The sequence below is a fragment of the Schistocerca nitens genome, chromosome 11 (assembly GCF_023898315.1).
Source record: "Schistocerca nitens isolate TAMUIC-IGC-003100 chromosome 11, iqSchNite1.1, whole genome shotgun sequence".
Taxonomy (NCBI): domain Eukaryota; kingdom Metazoa; phylum Arthropoda; class Insecta; order Orthoptera; family Acrididae; genus Schistocerca; species Schistocerca nitens.
In genome coordinates, this window is record NC_064624.1 from 139,869,012 (window position 1) to 139,887,753 (window position 18,742).

An 18,742-nucleotide genomic window follows, 5' to 3' on the forward strand; every position below is an offset into this window, starting at 1 on the left:
AATAAACAACGTGCAGCTGCGTAATTTCATTTTCTACTTGCGAAAAATGATGCTGAAACCATTTTCACGTTGGAAACAGCTTACCAAGATGACGCTATGCGAAAAACTCCAAGTGTACAAGTGGTTTGCTCGATTTAAAAATGGTGCCACGTCAATTGACGACAAACCTGGATGTCCACCAACTGCCTGAATTGATGAAAAAATTGAAAAAATTTGAGAGCTTGTGCTCACAGGCCGTTGAGAGATAATTGGTCAACTGTCAGAGATTTGTGGTTATCGTGATGCTCGGTTCGGAGAAATGTAATGAAAGCTTTCGGAATGAAAAGGATTACTGCCAAGTTTGTTCGTCAGGTTCTGATTGACAATCAAAAGGAACACCGAGATGAAATATGCCGTGCTTTGAAACGACAGCTTGAAACTGATCAAGATTTTCTGTTAAAGGTCATTACTGGGGATGAGTCACAGTGCTATGCTTATGACCCAGAAACAAAGCAACAGTCGAGCCAATGGAAGCCGTCGTCACCCCATTCACAAAAAATGTTGTCTAGTCAAATCAAACATCAAAACAATGCTGATTTACTATTTTGATACCAAGGGCATAGTTCATTCAGAGTTTGCTCCCCCAAGTGAGACCATCAATCAAACCTTTTATTTGGAAGTTTTAAGAAGATTGTGAAACGGAGTTCATCAAAAAAGATTCAATTTGCGGCAGACAGGAGACTGGTGCTTCCACCACAACAATGCACCTGCACCCACAGCCATCTCTGTTAGACAGTTTTTGGCTAAAAATGGCACGGTTCCATTGCCCCACACATCTTACTTACCTGACCTGGCTCCGTGCAACTTTTTCTTGTTTCCACACATGAAAAGGGCCTTGAAAGGACACCAATTTGGCAACACTGAAGTCGTCAAGGGGCAACAAAAAAAAAAATAAATAAATAAATAAATAAATAAAAATAAAAAATAAAATAAAATAAAAAGTGGAAGCACCGGTTGGACAAATGTAGTAGTTGTAATGGAGAGTATTTTGAAGGGGATAAGGCTGTTTTGTAAAAAATTTGAAACTATACAGCTTTTAAAAAATGATTCCAGGTTTTTTTTTTTTTGGGGGGGGGGGGGGATTACTCCTTTGTACTCAAGGACTAAGTTAGTTTAATCCCTATGTGTGCACACTAAATTATGACACTCTCCATAATCTGGCACTTTGGTAAATCTGACAGTCATACATGCAACGAATGGCTGGATTAGCAAGAGTCTAGTGTATTTGGAAATCTTGCTGTATTATCACAGTGACAATGCCAGTAGCACACAGAAAATGCTTCTGGCACTCTACAAAGAAACAACAAAATTATTTGTCACAACCAATCATTTCCATGATTATGTAAATATGCTAATTAGCTGAGTAAGTGTAACTGAATATGTTGTCAAGGGTTACTCATTTCAGTTCTTGCTGACTGCTTCAGATTTTTTTCACATAGGAATGGTCCTGCATTAAGTTAAATTATGCAGGCTGTTCTGAAAGTAAACTTACATTTTAGAATACAAAAATAACAAATGGAAGGAAACATTTTTCATTGCTTGCATCTGACAAATACATTGTTCAGCTCTTTTTCAACATAATCCCCAAACAGATTAAGACACTTATCACAAGCTACAACAAAGTCAATGGTGATCCAGGGAGTGCAGAACAAATTTATTTTATTTCTGTCAACAATCATAAAACCTTTAGTCCTTAGATTTTTGGTTTCAATCAGTTGTGACCATCTTCAGATTTTGCAGCAAAATATGGAGAATGAAATACAACTAGTATATAGATTATAATTCAAAACAATAAAATATGCAATAACAAAAAATTATTACTTTCACGTATCTAGAAACATGCACTTAAAATATGACAATGCATACCTGTTTTATAACATGTCCCAATTTAATAAAGCCATAGTGACATTGTCACAAAATACACACACAATCAGCTTAACATCATTGCACACGTTTAAAATATGATGTAAACTATGCTACAGTGCGGGCAGAATCATACTATCAGTAGCGCCACTGTTCATAACAAACTGCAGTACAGTGACCACATGATAAGGTTGCGACATTAGGTCGTCAAATATGGCTATTGTAAGTCTACACTATTCACAAATTACAAAATTGTACAGAATGCAATAAATGAATAGTACAATAGGTAAAGTCTATAGTGATCCTGCCAGGTGCGTCAGTTATTGCAGTGATAAAATGTAATAATTAAAAAGACAGATGAAGTTAAATTTAAAATTTTTAAAAAGGAAATTGTTAAATGATAATATGTTAATCTGAGACGCTCTTGTGATTATTTTACATAAAAATACCAACATACACAAGAACGGGATTATGTAAATAATAAAATAGCATCAAGTTGAAAGAATAACTAGGGAAAGAAGTGAAAAAGGATGAAAATAAAAGACTACAGTTGGCAATCAGAGACATCTGTTGACGTAGCCACCAGAATACGGCAAAGGTGAGAAATCGGAGGAACTTAACTGCCAGAGAGCCTCCTTCATGTACCCTCCAAAATTCTGTTCCAAGTAAAGCATAATAATGGATTATGTATTATCACTTGATGAAATTATCTTGTTAACTGAACATATGAGGTTCATTCAAATGAAACCTGGTCAGTGCGTCTACCTTTGCCTTACACGTAAGGTGGCACCACGTAACTGCGGGTACGGTGGCACAATCTATTGGTAGAGAGACTGACGCGTGCGCGCCGTTTGATGTCGCATTGCGGCAGTATGGTCTCATGCCGAAGAGAAGGTAGTCACACGAGTTATCGTCCACTACCGAACATGCAGGTGAGTAAGCAGGAACAACGAGGAGTTATTCGATTTTTGACGGTGGAGGGAGTTGGAGGCTGTGAAATTTATCGACAGATGAAGGCTGTGTACAGAGAGTACAGTCTGAGTCATTCAAGTGTTATAGAATTGTGCAAACGATTCCTTGACAGGCACGAGTCACTGGAAGACGATGCTCGTCCTGGACAGGCTCGTCGTGTCATCACACCGGAAATGGTTCGGAAGTGAATGCTTTGGTCTAGGACAACTGCAGAACCACCGTGGATGAGGTACAACTGGGTATTAGCATGGGCACCGCCCACACTGTAATACATCAACACTTGAACTTTCGAAAAATCTGTGTGCAGTGGGTTCACCACCAACTGATCGCCGAACGGCACAATGCTCGAATGGCGCCATCTTTGAGTCATCTGCAATGTTATTGTGAGGAGGAATACAGATTCCTGTCACGTATTGTCACAGGTGACGAAACATGGTGTCACCTTTTTGAACTGGAAAGCGAGTGTCAGAGCAAGCAGTGGAAACATGCGACTTCACCACTTCCAAAGAAATCAAAGGCCGTGCACACCTGTTATGGTAAGGTTATGATGCCCTTTCTTTATGATCAAAAGTGCCCACTGCTTGTCAAGTTCCTGGAACGGGGAACCACCATCGACACCCAGCGTTATCAAGCTACATTACAGAACCTTAGCACAGGTCATAGAATCTACTTGCACAATCACATGATACGACAGGCGTTACCATCACAAAGCAAACTAGGACATGCATCATCCCGCCCCTAGCACCCGTGTCCCACATGCATGTGCACACAAAATCATGCAATCACGTAAATACACTCTGTACGTGACAACACTCCACTAAACAACAAAGAAATAGCTTCATCAGCACAACAGCAAGCACACATGAGATGCCACAATGAAACACATTAAGCACTAATCCATGTACTGAGCTACAAAATGGCATGGGCATAACCATTTAAAAACAATGAGGACATCAGACAACATAAATGAAAATTAACATACCCAGTTGAAAATGTCCGTCTGTTTCAGGCCACTGAAAATGCTACAAACAAATTGAGGTGGAATCTGCACACTGTAACTTCAAAATCACTAATACAGGGTGGCATAGTTAAAAGTCGCCTGCCTCCCCTTTGAATGGAAATGCAATATTACGACTTCAGAAATAGAGTAAACAGCTACAACAATGGACAGTCTGATGCAATAATCGATTGCTGGCATTTCTCTCTCAATATTTCAGTTTATTTCGTCAGTGAAGTTAGACGATTCTCTTAGCAGTCTGCAAGGTAGTTTTTTCGACAGAAGAAAGAACTGAAACTGTGGAAGCAAATCTGGACTCTGGTTCGATTAAGGAAACTCGCAAAATTTTCAGGCTCAAGTACCCAGATAGAGGACTACCAACAAAGACAGCAATACAGATTCTGTACCAAAGCTGGTGCACCTACACATCCGTGCAAAATGTTGTTGTTGTTGTTGTTCTTGTGGTCTTCAGTCCTGAGACTGGTTTGACGCAGATCTCCATGCTACTCTATCCTGTGCAAGCTTCTTCATCTCCCAGTACGTACTGCAACCTACATCCTTCTGAATCTGCTTAGTGTATGCATCTCTTGGTCTCCCTCTACGATTTTTACCCTCTATGCTGCCCTCCAATACTAAATTGGTGATCCCTTGATGCCTCAGAACATGTTCTACCAACTGATCCCTTCTTCTAGTCAAGTTGTGCCACAAACTTCTCTTCTCTCCAATTCTATTCAATACCTCAGTAGTTATGTTTTCTACCCATCTAATCTTCAGCATTCTTCTGTAGCACCACATTTTGAAAACGTCTATTCTCTTCTTGTCTAAACTATTTATCGTCCATGTTTCACTTCCATATATGGCTACACTCCGTACAAATACTTTCAGAAATGACTTCCTGACAGTTAAATCTATACTCAATGTTAACAAATTTCTCTTCTTCAGAAACGCTGTCCTCACCATTGCCAGTCTACATTTTATATCCTCTCTACTTCGACCATAATCAGTTAGTTTGCTCCCCAAATAGCAAAACTCCTTTACTACTTTAAGTGTCTCATTTCCTAATCTAATTCCCTCAGCATCACCCGACTTAATTCGACTACATTCCATTATCCTTGTTTCGCTTCTGTTGATGTTCATCTTATATCATCCATTCAAGACACTATCCATTCTGTTCAACTGCCCTTCCAAGTCCTTTGTTTTCTCTGACAGAATTACAATGTCGTCGGCGAACCTCAAAGTTTTTATTTCTTCTCCGTGGATTTTAATACCTACTCCAAATTTTTCTTTTGTTTCCTTTACTGCTTGCTCAATATACAGATTGAATACCATTGGGGAGGGGCTACAACCCTGTCTCACTCCCTTCCCAACCACTGCTTCCCTTTCATGCCCCTCGACTCTTATAACTGCCATCTGCTTTCTGTACAAATTGTAAATAGCCTTTCGCTCCCTGTATTTTACCCCTGCCACCTTCACAATTTGAAAGAGAGTACTCCTGTCAACATTGTCAAAAGCTTTCTCTAAGTCTACAAGTGCTAGAAAGGTAGGTTTTCCTTTCATTAATCTTTCTTCTAAGATAAGTCGTAGGGTCACTATTGCCTCACGTGTTCCGATATTTCTACAGAATCCAAACTGATCTTCCCCGAGGTCAGCTTGTACTATTTTTTCCATTCGTCTGTAAAGAATTCACGTTAGTATTTTCCAGCTGTGACTTATTAAACTGATAGTTCGGTAATTTTCACATCTATCAACGCCTGCTTTCTTTGGGATTGGAATTATTATATTCTTCTTGAAGTCTGAGGGTATTTCGCCTGTCTCATACATTTTGCTCACCAGATGGTAGAGTTTTGTCAGGACTGGCTGTCCCAAAGCCGTCAGTAGTTCTAATGGAATATTGTCTACTCCCGGGGCCTTGTTTCAACTCTGGCAAAATATAAAACAACAAAAAAATCCTTCAGTTCGCACATCATAAATTATTGCAGACATGCACCGAAAATTTATTCAGACCAAAAGAAGATTACATTTAAATTGGTCCAACAGATGCAGGGAAGTCAGAGGAGTTGCCAGCAGACACCAAAAAGTCTTAATCTGAAGCCACATCGTGTGATGGTTGTGCAGCAATTACAAGAAGATGATAGACAGAAATGTGCAGATTACTGCACGTGCCTTTTCAATAACATCAAATATGGTTTGTTAGACCATTTCTTTTACAACACGAGTGATTAAGAAAAGTTTCATCTTTCTGGTCATGTGAATTCACAGAACATGAGGCACTGGGCAACAGTGAACCACTCCATTGGACCAATATTTTTTGACACTATGCTCAACACTGTTGCACACATGGAAATCTTTGATATATTTTGTGCTCAACTCACTGAATATGAAAGACAATACTGCTTCTTCCAGCAAAAAAAAAAAAAAAAAAAAAAAAAAAAAAGGGGGGGGGGTTCAAATTGCTCTGAGCACTAAGGGACTTAATATCTATGGTCATCAGTCCCCTACAACTTAGAACTACTTAAACCTAACTAACCTAAGGACATCACACAACACCCAGTCATCACGAGGCAGAGAAAATCCCTGACCCCGCCGGGAATCGAACCCGGGCGCGGGAAGCGAGAACGCTACCACACGACCACGAGCTGCGGACAAAATGGGGCAACATGCCACATGTTTAAGGTATCCTTGGAATGAATCCATGATGTCTTCACCATCAGCAAAGTCAAACAATTGGAAATTTAGACTGGAAAGTAAAATTTTAAAAGCATAGTTGCTGCTCACCATATAGCGGCGGTGTTGAGTTGCAGATGGGCACAATAAAAAAGACTGTCAAAAAGTGAGCTTCTGACCAACAAGGCCTTTGTCGAAAATAGGCAAAACACACACACACACACACACACACACACACACACACACACACATATGATCACAGACTCTGGCTGCTGAAGCCAGACTGCTCACTGCAGTGCACGATGGTGGTGGTGAGGACAAGGAGGAGGTTAGCACAGGGAGGGGGCGGATAGCAGGGCAGGGGTGGGCGACAGTAAAGTGCTGCTAGTGGGAGCGTCCAGGGATGAGGTGGAGAGACGATAGGGCAGCTAGGTGCTGATGGGAGGTTACACGGAGGGCAGAGATGAGGGTGGGGGGAGTTAGCGGAAAAGAAGAGAAGTAAAAAGCCGCACCTGAAATTTGAGACTCGAAATTCAAGGGGAGAGAAGAGTTTTAGGCTGGACCTCCAAATTGAAACAAAGTTGGTCCATTGTAATATGAGACACAATTTAGGTCGAATGAATGACGATACAACTACAGTAGTTTGGTTCGAGTCGTAAGCTTAGCAGTTAAGCTTTATCAGGTAGCTATTGCTATGCGTCAGGCGCTCCGTCCGTATGTATACGGGTACCCTTCCTTTTTCACGGGCTTCGTCTGGTTTGAATTGATTGCTTATTTTTCTTTGATCTGATAAGTGCCGTTCTCTTCGTTATACGTGTTTACGTCACTCTAAGCTGAAAATCCATTACTGTACTGTGTCATGCATTGTTTGTCGCATTCTGATATTGCGTGTTCACGGACTGTCGCCGCTCGTGGCATGGCTTGCTTTTCTGCGCGCTAGCGAAACAATGGCAAGAGACTGCTATTTGTTGTTACTTACACTGCTGCTTTCTTTGATAATGATCAGCAAAAACCAAATAATAGACTGCGTATGATAGAAGATGTTCTGAACGAGAGTTTAGCGAAAATTTTTCCCCATTTGAAAATCTTTGCAGACGCCTCTTTAGTACATTACATTCTGCACAGAAATTAGTCATCTTAGATTTAAAAATCTAGTCAGTTGCCGTGCTTCATTTCTGACTGTATCACTATTAGGCGTAAGAGTAATATGAATATAAACATGACACGATACGTAATATTCTTCCGTGTTTGCTGTTGTCTCACTCTAGTTTCGTAGTTTATTTGGCAGACAGGATTTAAATGAGATAGAAGCAAACACGAAAGAATACATGGCAAAATGTTTATATTGGTACTATTCTTATGGTGAAGAGAATACTGCATGTGATTCACATTTCATCAGGTTCCTATTAGCAACCATCTCTTCTCACAGATAGGAAAAAATTCAGAACGTGGAGTTGGCCATATTGACAAAAATCCCAGTATAACCAGTCGGATTTTCGTAGTACATTGAAATTCGAAGATGAACAATACGGAATTTGTATTTACTTCATTGGATAATGTATGAAAATGCAGTGGTCGAAACTCGGGGTGGAGAAAAAAAGATCGTCTTCCAATTTTTTTTTTTTTTAATTTATTTACAGATGCAGAGGTTTTGGCGCCAGTATTTATCTTTGTGCCTGCAAAGCATGCCCGTGTAGCACAACGTATATTCGACGGCAGAACTTAGTTGTGGCGGCACCTACCAACATTTTTCAGAACTTCCGCTTTCTTTGCACTCGATTCTAAGCCGCAGGCGGTTTTTTGAATTACAAAAGCCAGAAAAAAAAGTGCGGCTTAGATTCGAGTAAATACGGTAGTGCTGGAATGGGAGCAGGGAACAGGCTGGATGGGTAAGGCCAATGATTAATGAAGGTTAGTCATTGTCCTTACTGATTTAGCCCCTTACCTGTTCCCATTCCAACACTGTACAGCCTTCTCTCTTTTCCCACTAATCCCCGCCACCCTCTGTCTAACCTCCCAACTGCACCTAGATAGCCTACCCTCTGTACATCTCGTCCCTGTACAATCCCACTAGGAGCACTTCACTGTCCCCCACCCCTACCCTGCTATCCGTCCCCCTCCCTGCCCTAGCCTCCTACTTGTCCTCGCCACCACCATCGTGCACTGCAGCGAGCAGTCTGGCTTCAGCAACCAGAGTCTGTGATCACGTGTGTGTAAGTTTTGTGTGTGTGTGTGTGTGTGTTTTGCCTATTTTCGACAAAGGCCTTGTTGGCCAGAAGCTCACTTTTTGACAGTCTTTTTTATTGTGCCCATCTGCAACTCAACACTGCTGCTATACGGTGAGCAGCAACTATGCTTTTCATAATATTGGAACTGTCAGAAAACATACACAGTGATCACGTTCACCAGATCTAACACTGTGTGACTTTTTTTCTCCTTTAGGGATACTTGAAGAGCAAGGTCTACAAAACAAATCCACACACCACACAGGAACTAAAGACCACATCAGCTGTGAAGTTGCCACCACCAATGTCCATCCAGTGTATCTGAATACGCTTAGACATACAAAGCTGTGTATTGATGTTTCAGAGGTCACTTTTGACATCTTCTCTAGATGTATTTATTGCTGTATTTTTCCATTGTAAATAAATGGTAAGACCATTTCAGCTCTTTGTCTCTGTAATTTCACTGCATTTCATCTATATTGACATGGGCTACCTTTATCTGCCCAACCCTGTATAATAGGTACAGTATGCCTACTCTGAAATGACTCTCTGGAAGGTGGCTGACAGGAGCAGCTGGAACAACAGATATTGTAATATGTTGAAGGTTTATGGGTTGCCACCAACTATAGTTCACAGACAACACACTGGTTCCTGTATCTCACCATCATCAGTTTCGTGCAGGTTAAGCAGGTCCTGTGCATCTCCATTTCTGGCTGTCCATTGCTTCCTTCTTAATGCTGCTGTCCAGAAACTGAAATCTGTTCTTCTCTTGCCTCTTCTTCCTTTCCACAGACCCTTCAAAGACTGTTTGTATGAGCAGCTCCTTCTTTCTTATGTATGTTCAGATCCAGATTCTTTTCCTTCTTTTCATTACATTTGCTCTTCCACTGTTCTCAGTACCACCTCATTTTTCACTCTATCCACCCAACTTACTTTACATTTCTTCTCCATCTCCAAACCTCTAAAGCCTCCAGTCTCACTCTCTCTTCCTCCCTCAGTGACCACATGTCACCATCATAAAGGAGTACACTCCATACGAAACACTTTATCAGCCTTTTCCCAGGCTCGGATCTAGAAGGGGGAGGGGAGGGGGGCGGGGGGCAAATCGGGTCATCTGTCCTGGGTGGCAATCTCAGGGGGCACCAAATTCAAATTCTTGAAGCAAAAAACTTTGTTTCACAACACGCCTCGCATACAGCACACATTGGTCTACCGATTATTCATATGATTTTGTAACGCATCACTATTGGTTTTTGAACACATTCCAAGTTGATTTCTGAACAAATCATAGTTAATTTTTGAATGCATGCATAGTGTTCATGATGTCACTGCCAGGAGAATCCCTGTCACATCAAGAAATAACAAACTTTCCCGCAGACAAAAGGGGCTACACGAAGTGAGCCGAATAAACCCACACGGATGAACACTAATTGACTGGGAGTGCGAATAATAAGCCTTGTTATAATTATTAGTAGGTCCATAGATTCGGACTACCATAGTGGAAATAGACAACTAACAGGAATAACATCTAAGGAAGATTGCATATTATCTTCTCAGTGTGTCCAAGAAAATGAAAGTTTGACAGAAAATTTTTGCCAGATCCCTACACTAGTAAGGGCCAGTTGTACAGTCCCTGGTTAGCAGCCGCTTTAGTTCCATTCTTGGAATAGCATGCAAAACGTGTCATACAAAAACGTAATAATGTCTAACTGGAGAATAAATGTGGGATTAATAAACTGGTGTTTGTGGCAGTATCAATGAAGTTAACTGGAGAATTAGTTTTGACAATGTCAGGAACAATTACAGAATTAGTGATGACAGGATGGTTTGTTAGAACGAGGAAAGAAAAGAAACGGGGACATTACACTAATTATATGGAAGAATATGACGATTCCAAATTTATAAAAAAAAGAAAAAAGTTCGTACTACTACTTTTCGATCTCATGCTTGAGAAACTGGAACATATGAATGAAATGTGAAACTATTTCCTAACATAAAACTTTTTGTTTGTAGTAAGCCTAACAGGCATTTGACATTGGTACTTAATGAATTATATTGTGTCGTGTTATTTACGAAAATGAGGTAGATAAAAATGACCATATGTGCCAAAGCAGTCTCGCTTATTTGGTGTATGTCACTATTGCTGCAATATTAGAAAGGCTTATCTCGTTTTATAGACAGTGATAAAACAGACGTAATTAAATGGAGGAACCACACCAGTCTTAGGTAATGTTAACAGCTTGTCCAGTATCAGACAGTGACTTTTTGATTTTTCATGTAGCAAAAGCTTTGACGAAGTTTGATGAGGTAATAGATTCTTTTGCAGACAGAAAAGCATGCCGTAAGGCTATAGCAAGATTAGAGAGAAAAAAATGCAGTGACCTAAGGACTGAAGAAATGTGTACTGTCTTGCTTGTCTCCTGTCTTTACTGGTTTTACGTTACCTATATTTAATCTTCTGTTATTAGCTAACAGGCAATAAACAGAGCAAATTTTCTGAACATTTCTTATTCCCCCAATCACAAACAAACCTACCCAGTACCAACTGTGAGTTTTTTTTAAAGGGTGGTAGGATGTCAAACCGGCCGACTGGGAGCAGGAGAGGCACCACAGGACATTTTAATTTCCACTGTCCTGAATGTAGGTTTGATGGCTTCCATTACAAAATATACATGTTTGAATTCCACAGAGTGAAACATAGTGAAGTTCGACAGAAGAATGCTGTGTGAAGAGACGTGGCACTGCACTTTGGCACTCTTAAGACCGAATAATGTCTTACATTTCCTGGAACATATATATTTTATATATCAAACGCTTCAGAAAGATGTGTGCTGCAAAATGAAAATATTTTTGAAAAATCAATATTTTTTATTTTATTTTTGACATCCTATCACAACCACTCTGGGGGGGGGGGGGGGGGGGAGGGTTAACAAATTTATTGCTTAAGGTGTAAAGTCCGAATTCCTGAAATATTCTTTTATCTTGCCTATCATCTTGAGAGGTTGTGTATGTGTAATGTAGAGCATGTTGGTACGTTTTATGTAAAACTGTGTTTCATGGATTTATTTAAGTGGTCATTTTAGTATATAAAGTTGCCACCCTTCCACCGTAAGAGTTCTTTTAAAAACAAGTTGCACTTTCGGTGGCAATATATATATATATATATATATATATATATATATATATATATATATATATTAAAAAAACAAAGATGATGTGACTTACCGAACGAAAGCGCTGGCAGGTCGATAGACACACAAACAAACCTCACCTGTCATTCAACATCATCTTTGCCTCTTCACTTCTGCCTCGACTGACATCTCTGCCCAAACTCTTTGTCTTTAAATATGTCTGCTTGTGAGATGTCTGCTTGTGTCTGTATATGTGTGGATGGATATGTGTGTGTGTGCGAGTGTATACCCGTCCCTTTTTCCCCCTAAGGTAAGTCTTTCCGCTCCCGGGATTGGAATGGCTCCTTACCCTCTCCCTTAAAACCCACATCCTTTCGTCTTTCCCTCTCCTTCCCTCTTTCCTGATGAGGCAACAGTTTGTTGCGAAAGCTTGAATTTTGTGTGTGTGTTTAAGTTTGTTTGTGTGTCTATCGACCTGCCAGCGCTTTAGTTCGGTAAGTCACATCATCTTTGTTTTTAGATATATTTTTCCCACGTGGAATGTTTCCCTCTATTATATATATAAAGTTATTTCTGCCCCTGAATAAATTGTAACTTGATATTTACAGGGTGCTTTCTGATGATAATTTTAAATCTGTAAAAAAAAAGGGCTTTTAGGAATAAAATTTCCATTTATTGAAAACAATTTTTTTTAAATTTGTTTCCATCAGTTACTCCTTGGCAACTACTTCCACGCTCACATAGTGTGATTAAATGTGTTAATGTTCTTGATGAATCGCTAGTAAAGAAAGTAAATTCTTTAAGAAAAGATTTTGAAAGTAAATTCGCAGTTCAAACGGCAATGGCGAAATGAGTATCAAACAGAAGCCAGAAGCACCGACACGTTTAATTTTTCGTCGCATTGGAGATAAATTTGAAGCCGAAGGTTATGTTGAAGATGTACACAAACAACAATCTGGACGACCTGTAACAGTAACAAGTCCAGCTAACTCCCGTTGTGTGTTACAACAATTCACTCACTCACCACAGAAGTCTGTGAGACAGTGTGCCCATGAAACTAGAGTGAGTCGGTCAAGTGTTCGGTGAATTTGCCAGCAGTAAATGTGTGGTGTGGGTTGTGTTACCAGGGCTTAATTGGGCCATTCTTCTTTGATGGCACAGTTACCTATGAGGTGTATCTTCTGAAGCTTCAGAAACCCTTTTTACCTGCCACCTGAGACTTGTATGGAGACGGAAGAGTTTACTTTCAACAAGATGGTGCCCCAGTCCACAACCAAAATCATGTTAGGGCGTATCTCGACAAAAATCTACCAGGAAGATGGATATGCCATAGAGGTGCTGTGGAGTATCCACCACGTTTCCCAGACCTACCGGTAACTCCTCTGGACTTTTAACTGTGGGGAACACTAAAGGACGTCGTTTATCGACAAAAGCCACGCACTTGTCTATTGCTTCAGTTACTACTACTGGCCCTCTCACTGAAGGTCTACTTACAGAGAGCGTACAGTATGTCCTACTGTGTAGCATTACATCTGGCTAACAGGAAAGAAAAAACATAACAGAACACTGCACATTAAGGAAGCATCAGTGTAACAAGCAGACAGATAAAGGTTACTACCCGTATACATCGGAAAAAGCTTAACTTACCGCATTGTGGACGAAGAGGTGCATGCAAGACTTTGGGTAGTCCTGCGCAGCAAATTTTTCGAAGAATTCCTCCAGGAAAGGCGTCGCTTGTTCCACAAATATGGCTGCCATCACTGTGGGGTACGCTTTGGGCTGAAACACATTAATGACACTTTCACTTTAACGATCTTAGCTCAAGTGACAGATGCACGTACACTAGTGTTGATGACAGACAGGTTTTTTTCTTCCCATTTACAGCTTTCGGTCCGTGTCAGTCGCAGACTCAGAGCTGCAGAGATGGGGACGGGGGGTTCCAAACAGCCGACACCTGCAGCCTCATGCCAGCGTTGCTTCCTTTGATCCCAATTTACACACATTTTGATACATTTCAGATATTGATAATCTATTTTCACTCTGCTGAATAGCTCCTATGGCCAAAAAAATAGCTAACTGGTTTTATTTTAACCTTCTCATTCAAAGAGATGCAGCTGTCAAATTCTGTTCCCCCCTCCCAAACGAATCGGCACAGTTAGTTTCAAAGTGGCAGTTCTTGATGAGTTCTGCTGCTTCTTACTGTCCTCAGGTTACCACAGTGTCAGCCATAACTTCAATACTAACATTCATTGTAGACACAAATATTTTATGCGCAACATAAATTAAGCTAAATGTAATAATTCCAATCCCAGTGAAGGTGTGAATATTATTGGACTATCAATTTAATAAGCCATACTTGTGAAATGCTGACACAAATTAATTACAGAAGAATGGAAAAATGGTAGAACCTGACCCCAGGGAAGATCAATTTGAGTTCAGGAGAAATGCAGGAACATACGAGGCAATACTAATTCTACGTCTTATCTTAAAGGATAGGTTAAAGAAAGACAAACCTACATTTATAGCATTTTTAGACTTAGAGGAAGCTTTTGACACTGTGTGGCGGTTCACCACATAATGTGATGAAAAATATATTGAATAAGTTTGCAAATACACTCCTGGAAATGGAAAAAAGAACACATTGACACCGGTGTGTCAGACCCACCATACTTGCTCCGGACACTGCGAGAGGGCTGTACAAGCAATGATCACATGCACGGCACAGCGGACACACCAGGAACCGCGGTGTTGGCCGTCGAATGGCGCTAGCTGCGCAGCATTTGTGCACCGCCGCCGTCAGTGTCAGCCAGTTTGCCGTGGCATACGGAGCTCCATCGCAGTCTATAACACTGGTAGCATGCCGCGACAGCGTGGACGTGAACCGTATGTGCAGTTGACGGACTTTGAGCGAGGGCGTATAGTGGGCATGCGGGAGGCCGGGTGGACGTACCGCCGAATTGCTCAACACGTGGGGCGTGAGGTCTCCACAGTACATCGATGTTGTCGCCAGTGGTCGGCGGAAGGTGCACGTGCCCGTCGACCTGGGACCGGACCGCAGCGACGCACGGATGCACGCCAAGACCGTAGGATCCTACGCAGTGCCGTAGGGGACCGCACCGCCACTTCCCAGCAAATTAGCCCGCATCTCGTGGTCGTGCGGTAGCGTTCTCGCTTCCCACGCCCGGGTTCCCGGGTTCGATTCCCAGCGGGGTCAGGGATTTTCTCTGCCTCGTGATGGCTGGGTGTTGTGTGCTGTCCTTAGGTTAGTTAGGTTTAAGTAGTTCTAAGTTCTAGGGGACTGATGACCATAGCTGTTAAGTCCCATAGTGCTCAGAGCCATTTGAACCATTTTTGAACCCAGCAAATTAGGGACACTGTTGCTCCTGCGGTATCGGCGAGGACCATTCGCAACCGTCTCCACGAAGCTGGGCTACGGTCCCGCACACCGTTAGGCCGTCTTCCGCTCACGCCCCAACATCGTGCAGCCCGCCTCCAGTGGTGTCGCGACAGGCGTGAATGGAGGGACGAATGGAGACGTGTCGTCTTCAGCGATGAGAGTCGCTTCTGCCTTGGTGCCAATGATGGTCGTATGCGTGTTTGGCGCCGTGCAGGTGAGCGCCACAATCAGGACTGCATACGACCGAGGCACACAGGGCCAACACCCGGCATCATGGTGTGGGGAGCGATCTCCTACACTGGCCGTACACCACTGGTGATCGTCGAGGGGACACTGAATAGTGCACGGTACATCCAAACCGTCATCAAACCCATCGTTCTACCATTCCTAGACCGGCAAGGGAACTTGCTGTTCCAACAGGACAATGCACGTCCGCATGTATCCCGTGCCACCCAACGTGCTCTAGAAGGTGTAAGTCAACTACCCTGGCCAGCAAGATCTCCGGATCTGTCCCCCATTGAGCATGTTTGGGACTGGATGAAGCGTCGTCTCACGCGGTCTGCACGTCCAGCACGAACGATGGTCCAACTGAGGCGCCAGGTGGAAATGGCATGGCAAGCAGTTCCACAGGACTACATCCAGCATCTCTACGATCGTCTCCATGGGAGAATAGCAGCCTGCATTGCTGCGAAAGGTGGATATACACTGTACTAGTGCCGACATTGTGCATGCTCTGTTGCCTGTGTCTATGTGCCTGTGGTTCTGTCAGTGTGATCATGTGATGTATCTGACCCCAGGAATGTGTCAATCAAGTTTCCCCTTCCTGGGACAATGAATTCACGGTGTTCTTATTTCAATTTCCAGGAGTGTATACCAAAACTGATGTCATAACAAAATAAATATTATCGCAGAAAAATCACAAAGACTCTGTAATCAATTAATATGATCTGAGAATGTAATTGCAATCTCTGTTCCTTTTGAAAAACAATCCCTCTCTCTTCCCTTTTGTTTCCTGATAGCGCAAGGAGCCATTTTATGACGAGGCATGAAAACGTGTAAGTTTCATGTAATATTTAGCCTAAATATAATCAAATATTATTTAAAAGTGTCACTAATGTTTTTCTGTAACAACTCCTATGTTCACGAAGTCAAATATTTCAATACTTCATGCAAATCAGGAAAAAGAAAACTGGCGTTCTACGGATCGGAGTGTGGAATGTCAGAGCCCTTAATCGGAAAGGTAGGTTAGAAAATTTAAAAAGGGAAATGGGTAGGGTAAAGCTAGATATAGTGGGAATTAGTGAAGTTCGGTGGCAGGTGGAACAAGACTTTTGGTCAGGTGAATACAGGGTTATAAATACAAAATCAAATAGGGGTAATGCAGGAGTAGGTTTAATAATGAATAAAAAAATAGAAGTGTGGGTAAGCTACTACAAACAGCATAGTGAAGGCATTATTGTGGCCAAGTTGGACACGAAGCCCACGCCCACTACAGTAGTACAAGTTTATATGCCAACTAGCTCTGCAGATGATGAAGAAATTGATGAAATGTATGATGAGATAAAAGAAATTATTCAGGTAGTGAAGGGAGACAAAAATTTAATAGTGATGGGTGACTGGAATTCGTGAGTAGGAAAGGGGAGAGAAGGAAACATAGTAGGTGAATATGGATTGGGGGGAAGAAATGAAGGAGGAAGCCGCCCGGTAGGATTTTGCACAGAGCGTAACTTAATCATAGCTAACACTTGGTTCAAGAATCATGAAAGAAGGTTGTATACATGGAAGAATCCTGGAGATAGTAGAAGGTATCAGATAGATTATATAATGGTAAGACAGAGATTTAGGAACCAGGTTTTAAATTGTAAGACATTTCCTGGGGCAGATGTGGATTCTGACCACAATCTATTGGTTATGAGCTGCAGATTGAAACTGAAGAAACTGCAAAAAGGTGGGAATTTAAGGAGATGGGACCTGGATAAACTGAAAGAACCAGAGGTTCTAGAGAGTTTCAGGGAGAGCATAAGGGAACAATTGACAGGAATGGGGGAAAGAAATACAGTAGAAGAAGAATGGGTAGCTCTGAGGGATGTAGTAGTGAAGGCAGCAGACGATCAAGTAGGTAAAAAGACGAGGGCTAATAGAAATCCTTGGGTAACAGAAGAAATATTGACCTTAATTGATGAAAGGAGAAAATATAAAAATGCAGTAAATTAAGCAGGCAAAAAGGAATACAAACGTCTCAAAAATGATATCGACAGGAAGTGCAAAATGGCTAAGCAGGGATGGCTAGAGGACAAATGTAAGGATGTAGAAGCTTATCTCACTAGGGTTAAGATAGATACTGCCTACAGGAAAATTAAAGAGACCTTTGGAGAGAAGAGAACCACTTGTATGAATATCAAGAGCTCAGATGGAAACCCAGTTCTAAGCAAAGAAGGGAAGGCAGAAAGGTGGAAGGAGTATATAGAGGGTTTATACAAGGGCGATGTACTTGAGGACAATATTATGGAAATGGAAGAGGATGCGGATGAAGACGAAATGGGAGATAAGATACTGCGTGAAGAGTTTGACAGAGCACTGAAAGACCTGAGTCGAAACAAGGCCCCGGGAGTAGACAACATTCCATTAGAACTACTGACGGCCTTGGGTGAGCCAGTCATGACAAAACTCTACCATCTGGTGAGCAAGATGTATGAGACAGGCGAAATACCCTCAGACTTCAAGAAGAATATAATAATTCCAATCCCAAAGAAAGCAGGTGTTGACAGATGTGAAACCGAACTATCAGTTTAATAAGCCACGGGTGCAAAATACTAACACGAATTCTTTACAGATGAATGGAAAACCTGGTAGAAGCCGACCTCGGGGAAGATCAGTTTGGATTCCGTAGAAATATTGGAACACGTGAGGCAATACTGACCCTACGACTTATCTTAGAAGAAAGATTAAGGAAAGGCAAACCTATGTTTCTAGCATTTGTAGACTTGAAGAAAGCTTTTGACAATGTTGACTGGAATACTCTCTTTCAAATTCTGAAGGTGACAGGGGTAAAATACAGGGAGCAAAAGGCTATTTACAATTTGTACAGAAACCAGATGGCAGTTATAAGAGTCGAGGGGCATGAAAGGGAAGCAGTGGTTGGGAAGGGAGGGTTGTAGATTCTTCCTGATACTATTCAATGTGTATATTGAGCAAGCAGTAAAGGAAACAAAAGAAAAATTCGGAGTAGGAATTAAAATCCATGGAGAAGAAATAAAAACTTTGAGGTTCGCCGATGACATTGTAATTCTGTCAGAGACAGCAAAGGACTTGGAAGAGCAGGTGAACGGAATGGACAGTGTCTTGAAAGGAGGATATAAAATGAACATCAACAAAAGCAAAATGAGGATAATGGAATGTAGTCGAATTAAGTCAGGTGATGCTGACAGAATTAGATTAGGAAATGAGAGACTTA

General features: G+C 41.5%; 1 protein-coding gene across 1 annotated transcript in view; it reads right to left on the reverse strand.

Moving 5' to 3' along the window:
* The window catches only part of LOC126213518 (procollagen-lysine,2-oxoglutarate 5-dioxygenase), a 516,340-nt gene that overhangs the window by 279,930 nt on the left and 217,668 nt on the right, over positions 1-18,742 (reverse strand). Inside the window, exon 7 of the mRNA XM_049941348.1 lies at positions 13,539-13,670. Within this exon, the coding sequence (XP_049797305.1) occupies positions 13,539-13,670 (132 nt within the window). The remainder of the gene's footprint in view (positions 1-13,538; positions 13,671-18,742) is intronic.